We start from the raw sequence: 15,307 nt of genomic DNA, 5'->3' as shown, positions 1-15,307 counted from the left end.
CAGCTTCTTCCCCATTTCTCTGCTCTCTTTCATAGCAGAAGTCCTTCGAACATTTAGTATCAGTAATGGCTATCTCCACCTCCTGTTTCCTAGTCTCACGAATTTTTTCCGCTCAGGCTTCTGTCCCTACCATACCACTAAAACTGCTGCTCTTTTCAAAATCACCAGTGACCTGCATGATACTACATCCAGTGCTTTGTTCTCAGTTTTCAACTTACTTGATTTATTAGCTGCATTGGACCCACTTAATAACTCTGTTTTCCTTGAAACACTTTTGTCATTAGGCTTCTAGAATACTATATACTCCTAGTTTTTCTTTATTCTTGGGGCTGCTCCTTCTTTCTTTTTTTAACCTCCTTATCCTTGAATTCACTCCTCTTTCCTTATGTTATCAGCTGGTGGGGAGGGCAGTTGTACAGGAAGGGAAGACTGGTAGGAAGGGGTGGAGTCTCTGCTTCTAGGAGTTGAGGCTGGGAGGGGGAAGAGAGGAAGGCGTCTGGGTTCAGAGATCACCTGAAACAAGGCTTCAGTCTGAAAAAGCCAGATAGACATATGTGGTGAGGGAAGGCACTCCAGGTGACCTGTGGGATGCCGTGCGGTAAGAGGGAGGAGGGAAGCAGCTTCTGTAAGGTTGGGTTCCTGCTGAACGATTCTGAGGAGGCTCTAGGGAAGTGGGATCAATTTTGGATTGGCTGCTGTTTCTGAGGCAGGACTAGAAGTGAGGATTAATTAGGGCTTGGGTGCTGTCGTGGGTGGCAGTTGGGTATCCTTAGTAATAGATGGCTGTAACAAAGCTGGTCTGGGGACATCGTTGGTAAGAAAGCAGTAGCCACTCAGAGAGGGTCATTATAGCATTTTACAGCTGCTGTATGACCTTGGGAGAAATAGTGTTTCCTATTATCTTTGTACCTGCCTTTATCTGTGTCTGTCCTCCCAGCCCGATTAATGGCAATTTTGGTTTTTTTCCCCATTCTGAGCTGATTTCATCTTTTGTCTCAGACATGTTTTCACTTTGTTTCATGGCACTGATTTTACTGGGTTTGGGAAGTAGGGATCCTTATTTCCTCAGACCTGAAGTAAATAACTAAGTGATTCAATGATCACGATTACCTGCCCCCCCACCCCCGCCACACACACAAGGCAAAAGCTCATGGGTTTTTTTTTTTTTTTTTTTTTTTGTCTTGTCTGCATTGGGTCTTCACTGTGGTGCAGGTGCTTCTCTTGTTGCAGAGCACGGGCTCTCGCTGCGCGGGCTCAGTAGTTATGACTCGCGGGCTCTAGAGCGCAGGCTCAGTAGTTTTGGTGCAAGGGCTTAGTTGCTCCGTGGCATGTGGGATCTTCCTGGACCAGGGCTTGAACCCGTGTCCCCTGCATTGGCAGGCGGATTCTTAGCCACTGTGCCACCAGGGAAGTCCCTCATGATTATTAAATAGGGCATGATTTGAAAAAATTGTGAAGAGTAGTAGTCTCTTTTTTGTTGCCATTTCTGCTTTTCTTTCTGAGCCCCTCTTCCTATTATGGGCACTGGGGACTCCTCACTGTCTTGTCTCATCCAGGCTTCCAGTGCTCTTTCCTGGGCTTCTCTTTATCTTCTCCCCTTTGTGAACATGTGCCCGTTGGTTGATCTGATAATGGAGTTAATGTAGCTTAATATGTTCCTTTAGGGGGCATTTGCATTTTAAAATGAAATTCCTGAGAATAATATGAAACTAAGGAATAAGTCTTTAATGCACACTGAGGCAAGATGGGGTGGGGAGTGAGAATGGGTAGGGAAGCAGAGCTGAGTAGAGGCAGCCCTTCAACAGTCACTCTGCTGTAGATGGGGCCTGGGCCCCAGAAATCAGGAGTTGTCCTCTGAGGAGCTAATGAACTGGAGTCTGGCTGTCCCATCTTCCCCCATAGATGCTGAGGTAGGTGTTGTGTTCATAGATAGTGAAAGTATCTGAGTACCTGGGCAGGTGTCATGAGAGCCAGGCATGTGTTGAGTAAACAGTGTAGAAAAACAGACTGGAAGTTGAGACTGGGAAGAGACAGACACAAAATGAGATACTCATAATGTTGACCTTTGCACTACTTACTGTTGGGGCATGTTTCAGGCCACTAGTTTACCAGTGCTCAGACTCCCTCCTTTCAAGCCTCTCTCACTGAAGCCAGGCAGCACATATCCAGCCTTCCTACTCTAGAAATGAAATGTGAGCCCGTAGCTTGTAGCCCAGCAGCTGACCAGAGCCTGTTTACCTCTACAGACCCAAGTTGTTTCTTAATTCTCAGGGGAAATGTGGGGTTCCTGTTGTGCTATGAAGATGAGCTTTAGGAAGGATTTGAATTTGCAACCTCCAAATCTGGAAGTGGCCTCCCTGGTAATCTTGTAGGTACATGCAGGCTAAAGCTAGCCTGTGTCTCCTGGTGCTCTTACAGCTCTTAGGGACGAGCCCAAGGTAGTTGCTCTAGACATCAGAAGCCTATAAGATTTCAGTCCTAACCACAGTTGGAATTACTTTGAGGTGTCCTTGTAAACTGGATTTTTGAAGGTGGTGCTTTCCCAAGTCCCCTACCTTTCCCCTTCAGAAACCCAGACCAAGTGGAACCTATTAATGTGGCAGTTTATTGCTTGCTTTTTGTGGCTTCCATTTGCATCTTCTGTAGGCCAGAGGCAGGCTCTGGAACTAGTCAGGCAGCTTCAGCCGAACATCCACATCAAGATGGTTCGTTTGTGCAGCCTGTTTGAAGACTGTTAATGTCCTTACTGCACTGCTGAGAAGGGGTTGCACTGGAAGGGCAAGATCTCCCTGCAGATGGGAATGACTTGTGTGTCCAGTTGATGTGGTCTTTTTGAGACCTCTGAAGAATTGAGCGTGTGACAGCCCCTCCTGCCCGCCCTGCTACAACCTTGTTCTACCCCCTGCTAGATCAAAGAACTCTCCTTTATAGTCACTTCACTACAGAGAGAATTGTTTGTGTTGGCTCCGTTACAACTTTACCTCTTAGTGTTTGAAAGTACACTTTTTTAATGCTATACTAATTTCTTTTAGTAAACTTTACTTTGGAACAATTTTAGATTTACAGTAAAGTTTCAGAGGTGATACAAAGTTCCCATATACCCAGTTTCCCCCATTGTTAGCATCTTACATAATCATGGCACACTTGCTAGAATGAAGACAACAACATTTGTACATTACTATGAACTCAACTGCAAACTTTATTTAGATTTCATCAGTTTTTCCACTCAGGACTCTTCTGTTCCAGAAACCAGTCTAGGGTCCCGTATTGCACTTAGTTGTCATGTCTCCCAGTCTCCTCTGGTCTGTAACAATTTCTCAGTCTTTTCTGTGTTTTTCATGACCCCTGATAGTTTTGAGGAATACTGGCAAGTATCCTTTATATAAAGTATCCTTTATAACAGCGGACCTCAACCTTTTTGGCACCAGGGACCAGTTTTGTGGAAGACAATTTTTCCACGGATGGGGGTGGCTGTGGTTTTGGGATGATTCAAGCACATTACATTTATTGTGCACTTTATTTCTGTTATTATTACATTGTAATATGTAATGAAATAATTATACAACTCGCCATAATGCAGAATCAGTGGGAGCCCTGAGCTCGTTTTCACTTGCCACTCACTGATAGGGTTTTGATATGAGTCTGCAAGCAGTTATTTATTATGGTCTCTGTGCAGTCCAACCTCTCTGCTAATGATAATCTGTATTTGCAGCCGCTCCCCAGCACTAGCATCACCGCCTCAGCTCCACCTCAGATCATCAGGCATTAGATTCTCACAAGGAGCGCGCAACCTAGATCCCTCGCATGTGCAGTTCACAGTAAGGTTCGCGCCCCTCTGAGAATCTAATGCCGCCACTGATCTGACAGGAGGCGGAGCTCAGGCTGTAATGCGAGCGATGGGGAGCGGCTGTAAATACAGATGAAGCTTCGCTTGCTCACCTGCCATTCACCTCCTGCTGTGCAGCCCAGTTCCTAATAGGCCATGGACAGGTACCGGTGTGTGGCCTGGGGGTTGGGGACCCCTGCTTTATAATGTCCCCCAATCTGAGCTTATCTGTTGTTTTCCACATGGTTAGACTGATATTATGGGTTTGGGGAAGAATACTGTGAAGGTGAAGTGCCCTGTGGGGGTGGAGGGTACTTGATATTTGCATAACATCGCTGGTGATATTAACCTTGGTCACTAGGTTGAATAGTTTGCCAGTTTCTCCACTGTAAAGTTACTCCTTTTCTCTTTCCCTACTCTATCACTAAGATAGAGTGGGTTGGAGGGTGTATAGAATTTTGTTATTTTTTTTAATATTTATTTATTTATGCCCTGCCGGGTCTTGCAACATGCGACCTCTTTTTAGTTGCAGCATGCAAAACTCTTAGTCTCGGCATGCATGTGGGATCTAGTTGCCCGACCAGGGATTGAACCCGGGCCCCCTGCATTGGGAGTGCAGAGTGTTACCCACTGAACCACCAGGGAAGTCCCTGGGGGGTGTATAGAATTAAGCTCCACCTCTTGGAAGGGAGAGTATCTTTATATATTATTTGGAATTCTTTGTAAGGAAGTTTGTCACTTCTTCTTCATTTATTTATATAACTATGGACTCATAGTTAATAAATATACTCATGTATATTTATTTTATAGTTGGAGTTACAGTCCAGTGCTACATTATTTATTTTGTTGCCCAGATTGTTCCAGCTCCAGAGGGAGCTCTTTCAGGTGGCTCCTGTATCCCTGTAACCTGCCCCTATCCTTTTGTGTTTTGACCACTTCCTTACTTTCTGGTACAACAAGATGTTCCAGGCTTTTCTTATATTTTCCACGCCCAGCCCTAGAATCAGCCATTTCTCCAAGAAGCCCTTGTTCTTTTTATTGGAGAGTAGTATTTAGAAACTACTGAGCACTAGGTATGTTCATTGCTATGGGGGTATCATTACTTCTAGGCCGTCTTAGCAGATAGAGCTAGATAGTATGTGTATACATACCAACCTTTGTATACAGACATATCTATAATTGTTTCTGTGTTTCGTTTATATTGATGTCTCTGGCTTCAATCCAGTACCACAGGGTTTATTTTAGAATTCCTTCTTTGCTTGCTTTCCTGTAATATCCTTCTTTGATAACGAAAAACCTTGCTCCCACCATCCATTTACTTATTTGTTCAACCCAGTATACCTGTACCCTTACTGTACATATATTGTAAGCTATATTCCCACAAGAAACAAATTTACCAGTTCTAATATTGTACTGTTTTTAACAATTCTATTTTAGTGGACAAATCATAGGTGCTTGTTTACATTTATTATGATGTGATTTGACCCATGATGCTAGCTTTTAGATATATGCAAATGTTTTTAATATTCTTACCATAATCTGAGATGTCTTTGTATGTCAGCATGATTGATTAAGATTATGGACTTGGGCTCGAAGTAAAATATTTTGCTTTTATTCTACACTTCTCATAGTCTAAACTTAAGAAATAAAAGGTTATGTTCTCTCTTCAGTAATTTATTACACATTTCTACAAAAGGAAATGTATACTTATTATTAATAAGGTTTGTACTTATTATTAAAGGTTTCATCATATGTAAAAAGGACAAGTTGAATGAAATAATATTTACAGTATCTTCTAGCTCCAAAGTTCTGGCTCAGGTGCTTTTAAAAAATTACTTTAAGGCAAGACATTCTAAAATTGGTTTCTCGGTTGGCTTACTAAGCCCTGATTGTGTAGGCTTGGCACTTGGTTTTACTTTCTTGGCTACTTTTCTAGGACACCATTCTTGTTTCATATGTCTGTCAGTAAATATACTAAAATGGGACTGACTTAACTATAGGTTTCGTTCCCTGGGCACTTGGCTTCCCAAATTCCTGTTGGGAAGAAACAAGTGTGGGTTTTAAAAGCTATACTAAGATCTGGAAGTTCTTGGTCATCATCATGGCCAACTTCTAACTTGAAGTCTGATCTTAGGCCCATCAATTCTACCTCCAGACCTCAGATCCTTCATCTAGAAAGTGAAGCAGTTACGTTAGATGACCCCTGAGATTCCTTACAGCTGTGATTTTATCATCAGCAATAGTGAAATATCTGGCTGGCAGTTTTAATCTTAGTAATTAAGGTGTTCTGACAAGAATTGGAAATGGTCAACCTCTGAAATAAACTTATTGGGCTCATCTTCATCCTTTTTATTGTTTGATTAAAAGAAACCCACACACACTATGTGTGGGATGATCATGTTCCGAAATGTGAGGTCTATAGGTAGTACCTGGAGGGCTCAGATAGTACCATGTAGAAGGCATGGTGTACTATTCATAATGACCCATCATGATAGTAACTTTGGAGGATCAGAACTGGAATTTTAACTATTGGTGTTTATAAATCAGTGACTTCTTTTTTTTTTTTTTTTTCTGTGGTACGCGGGCCTCTCACTGTTGTGGCCTCTCCCATTGCGGAGCACAGGATCCGGACGCGCAGGCTCAGTGGCCATGGCTCACGGGCCCAGCCGCTCCACAGCATGTGGGATCTTCCCGGACCGGGGCACGAACCCGTGTCCCCTGCATCGGCAGGCGGACTCTCAACCACTGCGCCACCAGGGAAGCCCAATCAGTGACTTCTTAAGTGACATTCCTTTTACAGCTACTATGTAGCATCTGTGAACAGTACAGAAAAATAGCCAAGGTGAAGAGGGTGTGGTGGCTTTAAGTATGATAAGGCCCAGTGAGTTATATTAAAGAAGCTTTAGTTCTCAAAGCCAGGGGGGAAATGTCATTAGTCTCGTACTGCTAACAGCCTTCAGAATAGTCTGTCCTTTCTCATAAGCATTTAGTTTCCTGAGCTAAGAGAACAAAGACTGTTACCTATAGCTGAGTATGCTAAACATACCATGTACTTACAAAAGGATTTTGGAAAACAGATGGGTGGAAGACAAAAGTAGGAATTAATGTACTGAAAGACAAGACATATCCGCTTGGAAGAAAAGAATAGTAGAGTGAAAGAATGTTGCCTTTGGTTAGAAAGCCTAGAATAAGAGAGCACAGAATGAATCTCCCTCAGGCTGCCTGCCATTGAATTGTTTTTTTTTTTCTTTTTTTTTTGCGGTATGTGGGCCTCTCACTGCTGTGGCCTCTCCCGTTGCGGAGCACAGGCTCCGGACGCGCAGGCCCAGCGGCCATGGCTCACGGGCCCAGCCGCTCCGCGGCATATGGGATCCTCCCAGACCGGGGCACGAACCCGTATCCCCTGCATCGGCAGGCGGACTCTCAACCACTGCGCCACCAGGGAGGCCCATTGAATTGTTTTTTAAGGCCCATATCATATTGGTTTATGAGATTGAGCAAGTCTTCAATGAAAGTCATCTGACCCACCATTACTGGCACTGTTACAGATTTCTAAGTGAAATGGTACTCTGCCTGTCTTTGTTTACAGTGTTAAATCAGCAGGTTGAACTTTCTTTTTTTTTCCTAATAAATTTTTTAATTTTTATTTATTTTTGGCTGCGTTGGGTTGCTGTGCGTGGACTTTCTCTAGTTGGGGCGAGCAGGGCTCCTCTTTGTTGCAGTGCGCGGGCTTCTCACTGCGGTGGCTTCTCTTGTTGTGGAGCATGGACTCTAGGTGCGCGGGCTTCAGTAGTTGTGGCCCACAGGCTGTAGAGCGCAGGCTCAGTAGTTGTGGCACACAGGGTTAGTTGCTCCATGGCATGTAGTATCTTCCTGGACCAGGGCTTGAACCCGTGTCCCCTGCCTTGGCAGGCGGATTCTTAACCACTGCACCACCAGGGAAGCCCAGGTTGAACTTTTATGATACTAGTTTACGTACTTTTATGATACTAGTTTGCTTTAATGGTAAGTGTGTCTGGGATGGATGCCCATTCCTGTGATCCATACTAGTGCTGCTAGTGGCTTTCTTCCTCTTCACAGGAGGTAAAAAGAGTTGCTCATTATAGAAGTGAACAGTAGATGTCACTGCATCTCTACTTACTAAGGTTTTGGCTCATAGCTGTTTGGATACAACCAAGTTCTTAATACTTCCAAATCACTAACCTTAAATCGAGTATTTATGGCTATCTGACACTTAAGATCCCCTTCCTCAGCTGTAGAACCCAGATTGAAAATTGAGAACAAACACAGCCCAAGAGAGTTTTCCTTAGTTTCCTTCAACTTCCTTTTTAGTGTATTTGTATTTTAGTGTATTTGTTCTAGGCTTACATATTATACAGTAGTCCCCCACTTATCTGTGGGGCATATGCTCTGACACCCCTAGTATGGAAGTTGAAACCACAGACAGTACTGAACTCTATATATACTGTGTTTTTTCCTATACATACCTACCTATGATAAAGCCTAATTTACAAATTAGGCACAGTAAGAGATTAACAACAATAACTAATAATTCAGTTGAACAGTTATAATAATATACTGTAATCAAAGTTATGAGAATGTGGTCTCTCTCAAAATATCTTATTGTCCAAATTTAATGCCTTTTCCATCTTAACTAAGCACTTATCACTCACTGTGGCTCTCACTTTTGCAGTTTGAAGTGCGACAGCAAAACTGGCTCAAGTTTCCTTTTTCCTTCTTCACAACTTGATGGATAGAAGATTTGTTACCATAGGTTTTAGCAGCCTTATTTAGCGTATGATTTTTTTCTTTCCTTATTCAGTTGAGAACTTTCACCTTTTCACTTGAAGCACTTTACGGCTTCTCTTTGGCGTATCTGAAGTACTCTTGCGCTTTGGGGCCATTGTTAAGTACCATAAGGGTTACTTGAATACAAGCAGTGCTGTACCCGATTGTGATTGTCGATCTGATAACCTAGATAGCTACTAAGTGACTAACGAGCAGATAGCGTATATAGCATGGATACGATGGACAAAGGGATGATTCACATCCAGATAGGATGGAGCAGGATAGTGAGAGATTTCATCACACTACTCAGAACAGTGCGCAATGTAGAACTTATGAATTGTTTACTTCTGGCACTTTCCATTTAATATTTTTGGACCACCATTGACATGGGTAACAGAAACCATGAAAAGTGAATCATGGGTAAAGGGGACTATTGTATTTCCATGTAGCTAACTGATGAAGTTTTATCTGCCTTTTCCTATCAACCTTATACCACTTATTTAGGAGCCTGAACAATTTTTCATATTTGTTTTCAACAAGGTTCACACTTAAAAGCTTCTTGGCCTTTCTATAGCTTGCTTTTTGAAAACCTTCCATCAGGAAAGTAGATGCCACTGTTCTCTGAATTGAGGTGCTGAACATCAAATTGAAGTGCCGCTTACTTTATTCATTTCTTTTTGAACCCGTGGCTTTGACAGTTGAGGAAATAAAGAACTGAATTATGACCAAAAGTCCTATGGTGCATCTTTTAAAACAAATCTCTTATGGTTTCAATGTAGATGGTAGGGTTTCCCTATCTGACAGAAAGGCAAAGTTGGTATTAAATTGGATTATTTTATCAATAGAAAGTCTCAGGCATACTAAATTTTGGTATCTTTTGAACACATAGATGGTGAAAATAGCCAGGGTGATATCTGTTCTAATATGTCAGGATTAGTGCTGGCTTACACCTGTGTCCTGGTGTAATAACTCCCTCTTTACTCTCAGTTGTCCTAGTTTGGGCAGGCACTCTAAATTGCCCCAAAGTGTGGGGGGCGGTTGATAAGTTGCAGTTTTAGTAATTATAAGCATTTTTTTTGACTCGAGTTATGCCTGCCCTGAGTTTTCTGAGTTAACCATGTACAAAATAAAGCAAAAACCACAAAGAGCTTGTAATTCTGGAAAAATAGCTTTTGGGTTTCTATATATTGATCATTGTTCTCTGGAGTAATGATTTCCAAAATATGGTTATGCATCAAAATTAACTAGTAACCTTTTTACAGATAGTTTCATGGGTCTCACCATAGACCTCTGCTGAATTTGTACCAGAGTATGAATTTGACGTTACCAAAAATGTAGAACTGCATGCAATGCAAATGTACTGGATAACTTTGTCAGTAAGCTTCTAAACTAGCATGCAGAGGAACATTTCTTATGGTTTGGGTGGTGTTTGGGGTTCTCTGTGGTGGCTGCTTTGAGCCTTGAGGGTATGCCTGGCATTGACATGAATTGCCTTTTTGTTTCAGATGTCATCTGGGTCATTCTCAGTGTGGAGGTGGGTGGACTTTTAGGAGTAACGCAGCAGCTGTCATCTTTTGAAACGGAGTTCAACACACAGCCACATCGCAAGGTAGAAGGAAACTTCAACCCGTTTGCCTCTCCCCAAAAGAACCGACAATCAGATGAAAACAACTTAAAAGACCCTGGGGGTTCCGAGTTCGACTCGATCAGCAAAAACACATGGGCTCCTGCTCCTGACCAAACCGAGCAAGATGAGAATAGACTCTCACAGAACTCTGTAAATCTGTCCCCCAGCAGTCACGCAAACAACTTATCAGTAGTGACTTACAGTAAGGTAGGTGCCCTCGGAGAAGAGGAGAAGGGGTAGGTGGTGGGCCTTGGGATTTGTGATACTCCTTCATGGCAAACCTAGAAGCCTAGAATGTTCTTTAAGACTGCTTAGCTCTCCTGCCAATGCAACAGCACAAAGACCTACCCCTTCTCCCCTCCCCCTCCCCCATCTCCACGTCCTGTGGGTGTTACTCCATCCACATTTATAACTTACTGCTGTCTCTCTGCTCTGGTTTGGGTGCTGAAAGAACAGAGTTCTTTACCTTTAGCATTAAAAAAAAAAAAAAAAAAAAAAAAAAGTCAAAATATCACCAGCCATTCTTCCAGTGTAAATGTATACCAAGTGTAGAGCAACAGCACACCTTTGGAATTTGTTCCTACTGTGTTTTTTTGGTTTTGGGTGGGGTGTTTTTCCTGAGGAAATAGACAAACTCAATTATTTATCCTAATGTTGTTGTATCCTATCCAAATGTTGTTGGGCTTCCACTTTATTTACCTAGTTTGCATGTCTTCTTGTTGATGTCTTTTCAGCCTCTTATGGCCCATCTACATCCTCACCTACAACCCAGAGTGGCCCAAGTGATATTTTGACTTTTCATATGTGAGGAATAAGTGAGAGAATTGTTTGTTGAGTTAATCATGATTTTAAATATTCTGATTGTTCTAAGACAGTCTTCTAGGTTTTTGATTTCTTGATCTGTTTCGCTATGCTTGCTGATTAAACAGCACCTTCCATACTCCGCCAAGGTGACTATGGTTCCTGGTTGTTGGTTTTGGTAGGTTGAATAAAGCCCTGATGCTAAGCACTAACCGGTGTAGGTGATTTGTGTGGCAGGGCCTGTGAACATTCCTGTTCATTCTTCTCTGATTAATAATGTGGTGTATTAGGCCCAGCCTCCCACCTATATAATCGTATAACTGTTAAGTCTTTCCTTGCTTCGTGTTGGCATTCACCCTCAAATTTTTAAAAATAATGTTTATTTGAGGGACAACTCGCTCTGTGTAAGAATGGCATTTTTCTGACCAGTGTTTTATATGTGGTCTTTATATGTGGTGGGGGTTGTCGGAATGGATTACCTACTAGCCTTAATTGAGGTCCTGCCATGCTGCTCTTTTTTGGAAGGGCTGGGCTATGGTGAGGCTATTGAGATATTTCTTGAAGTTGATGAACTCATGGTATGTTGCATAATTTTTTTCATGAACTCTATAGAATCATTTAGAAATAGCATTTGCAAGAACCACAGAGAAAAGGTTCTCACTGGAGACAATATACAAGACTGTTGCCTGTAATGCGTTGATAATGTGGCACTTGGACCCCAAAGAGAAATCGGAGCCTCCTTTTCTTCTTAAGTTAAGCAGTCCTCTTAAAGCAAGTCCTCTGAAAGCACTTCTGGCTAAAGTTGAGTCAGCTCCACCTCTTAGGGCTCCTTAGAAATGGGGTAGGGTATAGACAGTTATCAGTAAGAATTTGTTAACACATTTCTGCACTGATGTACAGAGCAGTGTAGATTATTGAGTAAGGAAACTTGAAGAATAAAAGAAGTTATCCCTACCAACCAGCAGCTCACAGTACAGTAGGGGAGATGAAACACGCATACAATTCAGTCAAGGTGAAGTATGAATTTGGTCAGTAGAGCACAGCACAGTCAAAATGTATAATTTGTGTGCATGGCTGGGGGTTAGAGTTACGGAAGACAGAGATGAAGTAGAGGTGGAGTTGATGGAAAGGGCTTTTCAAAGAATGGACAGATTTGGAAAGACAGGAAGGATGATGGTAGGAGAACAGTTGAAGTGCTGAGGGCAGAATACTGAGTAAGTGATGTGTGGTCAGGAGATACGGGTGATGGACAGTGGGAGATACATTCAGTTGGTTGCAGTGTGTTCCTCTGGATGAAGTAATTTGATGAAAAAATTTGGGTGAAATAGTTACAAATGGCTTCAAAAAGAATTGGAACTATACTTAAATGAATACCTTAAAGCAGAGATAATTCATGATTCTAAGCATTTGTGTTTGGCTTGAGAATATAGATTTATTTATTTTTAAAGGCAAGAATACTTGAGGTTCTGAAGGGCTATAAGTGGCGAGATCAGGTATATACTAGAGTTATTTTTTAACCGTTCCTATGTGCCAGGTAAGTGCCAAGTACTTTACATGTATCGTCTTCATATTTTGATAAGAAAATAAAAGCTCAGAGGGGCTAAGGAACTTACCTCAGTATTACACAGCTAGCAAGAGACAGAGCTGGGATTCACATCCAGGCACCACGTTACTAAAGGTATTAGTAGGTGAACCTGGGCTTTCCTTAGATCTTCCTGTTGGGATGGAGGCTGTGTTGAGTGAAAGCATTAACTGAGTTGATGCCTAGTGTCATCAAGGTGTGAAAGAAGCAGAGTTGAAATAAGATAAGTGGCTCTAATGTAAACTGAGGATTGCCTGTGGCATCTTTTTTTTTTTTAAGAGTTCCCCTGTTTGTTGAGTCTTTAAAGTAGTGATTTCTTTTTCTGGTTGATAAAAATAAAAACTTCTTAAACTCTCAGGGTGTACCAACCATGTGGGGTTACTAATAAATAGCCCTTTTTATTTATGAGTGAGTGGAAAGGATGAGAGCCCCCCAGAGTGCTAGAGTTGGGGCAAGTGTGTTCAGTTCACACCAGGTGCCATCTTTATTGGATGGGTTGGAGGAGTACCTGATGCCCTGGTATCAGGGATCACTGAGTTGGCAATAGATTTGATTTACTCTAAAGAAATTCCCTGCCTGCCCTGAAGGCTGGGAAAGAACATGACATTCTTGGAAGCCCATGACCACAGTTTTCGTAGGCAGATACAGTTTCCTGCTGCCTCCATAGTTACAGTTTAACTTGCTAAGGTTGGTAGGATGAAATGAAAAGATTGCTTCATGCACCTTATGTGAGGGCTGGGCAAATGTCAACATAATGGCCCATCTGTCAGTGCCAGGAACTGGACACCCCTGGAGCCCTTCCCCAGCTACCCTTGAATAACCCATAAGCTCTCCGGACCCAGTGCTCTGTCACAGGCAGGGGTGGTGGGGGGAGAATGGGGGAGCTCTGGGTGGGAACGCCTGTCCTAGCTCCATCCCACAACATCCAGAGGGCCTGGGCCCTCCCTGTGTGAGAGCTGTCAGAGGGAGTCAGAAAGGTGAGCAAGTATATGTTGACCTGCTCCAAGGATTCATAAATCTGACTCCATGCTTTTGTTAAAGATTGGCTGGCCTCATTGTCAGCTCAGTTGTGGCTGACCTGTCCCCGGTGAACAATCAGACCAAGTATTGGTGAAGGTTAGGTGCTGTTTTAATGAACGCTTTTTATGTGATTAGCCCAAGAGCCTCTGAGGACAAACAGTCACAGTAGGGTAGGTGTTCACTCTATGGACTAAAGGCTAGTCTTGCCATGAATTCTAACTGTGACTCATCTCTGGAGGCTGGGACAGCTTCTGTTTGGACAGTGGTACAGTAGCAAAAAACAATCCGTAGAGGTGTGGAAGGAGAAAATAAGTCATATTGAAATTAGGTACTTCTTTTTCCTACTTGCCAGTAATTTTCAAAATTTCTCAGTGTTTTCTAAGAAGGCCTTACAGAGGAATAAGACACCAACCAAATGGTCTTATTCAGGACAGCTGGGAATAAGAGTGTGACACCAGGGTGTTCTTCAGGACAACCCAAATGCTTTGCTTCCTTTCTCTAAAGAGTAATGATTTACACTGGGGGAGCTGAAAAGAATCCCAAATTCATTTATTTTGTTACTTGGACTATGTGTCTTATTTTGTGTTTGCTCTTATTTTTTTAAAAAAATGTTTGGAGCTGGTGTTTGTCATATACGCCTCCTTTAAACAGATTACAGCCTGAGCCACTGTTATTACTTCCGCCAAATGCTGTTTCAGAAGAAGAAACGTGTTATTATCTTTGGGAGAGGTTCCTCATGCTTGTCAAGCGTTAGCCACTGCCGAGTGCCATCTGCCCTGCCCGCCCACATTTGCACCTGCTCCTCCTCCTCTCTCTCTCTGACAGTCACCCTTTAGTGTGTTTTGGATCTGGAGCTAGAGAAGTTAGCCTGCTTTTATTATATCAGAAATCAACTCTCTTCTAACCTGCTGCTGTCTGTGTTGACTAAGGCACGGAAGAGTTAATTTCTCTCTGTTTAGGTGAGGGTTTAGAAATGTAGTAGAGGTTACAGGGAGAGGTTTGGAAAAGGCAAATATTTTGCTCTATGGGCCTGAGGATGTAATGGCTTGTGGATCTTATTATCTACTTTGAAGTAGCCAATCAGTTTAACATAATAATAAGGGATGAGTTTAATAAGGATGAGCTCAACATCTGCTCAGTTCAGAGCATGCTGAATTTGACCCAAAAGCAGGTGGTTGGTGTCCTTAGCTGAGCTAATGGCAATAGAGGGCAGTATAACCTTCCCACTGCCATGAAACCTGAGTCTTCGTTCTCAGGTGCAGACCCTTTCCCTGAAAGGTTTAAAGATGACTCAAAGAGAAGCTGGAAGGAAAACTCGTGTCACTTGATATTCTATCCAACTTGTGTTCTCCTCTGGCAAGGGACAGGTAGCAAATGCACATTACTCCCAGGTGGGGGCCATGGGAGTGCAGTAATCAGAGCTGTAAAGCTACCGTTCATTAAGCACTTACTCTGTGCTAAGGATTTTTTAAATTTAATTTTTATTGTTAAAATTATCAATGTACATAATTTAAGGAGTCAAGTAGATCTACAAAGTTTATTACAAAAAACGCTAGTCACCTCCCTGCCTCCCAGCCCCCAGTATTTGTTGCCCAGAGGCAGAGGCAGCAGTTTGACATGCATTACTTCATTTAGTCCACACAACAGGACCATGATACAGGCA

General features: G+C 42.5%; 1 protein-coding gene across 2 annotated transcripts in view; it reads left to right on the top strand.

Annotated features, from left to right (window-relative positions):
- The window catches only part of ILRUN (inflammation and lipid regulator with UBA-like and NBR1-like domains), a 119,436-nt gene that overhangs the window by 87,107 nt on the left and 17,022 nt on the right, over positions 1-15,307 (top strand). The window contains exon 4 of one of the 2 annotated variants that reach the window (XM_081245342.1): positions 10,120-10,223. In XM_081245342.1, the coding sequence (XP_081101468.1) occupies positions 10,120-10,223 (104 nt within the window). Of the gene's footprint in view, positions 1-10,119; positions 10,449-15,307 lie in introns of both variants that reach the window. The other variant, XM_081245341.1, reaches the window with a different exon arrangement.

The sequence above is a fragment of the Mesoplodon bidens genome, assembly GCF_964165515.1.
Source record: "Mesoplodon bidens genome assembly, chromosome: 10".
Classification (NCBI taxonomy): Eukaryota; Metazoa; Chordata; class Mammalia; order Artiodactyla; family Ziphiidae; genus Mesoplodon; species Mesoplodon bidens.
This window is presented reverse-complemented; position numbering and strand designations above follow the sequence as displayed.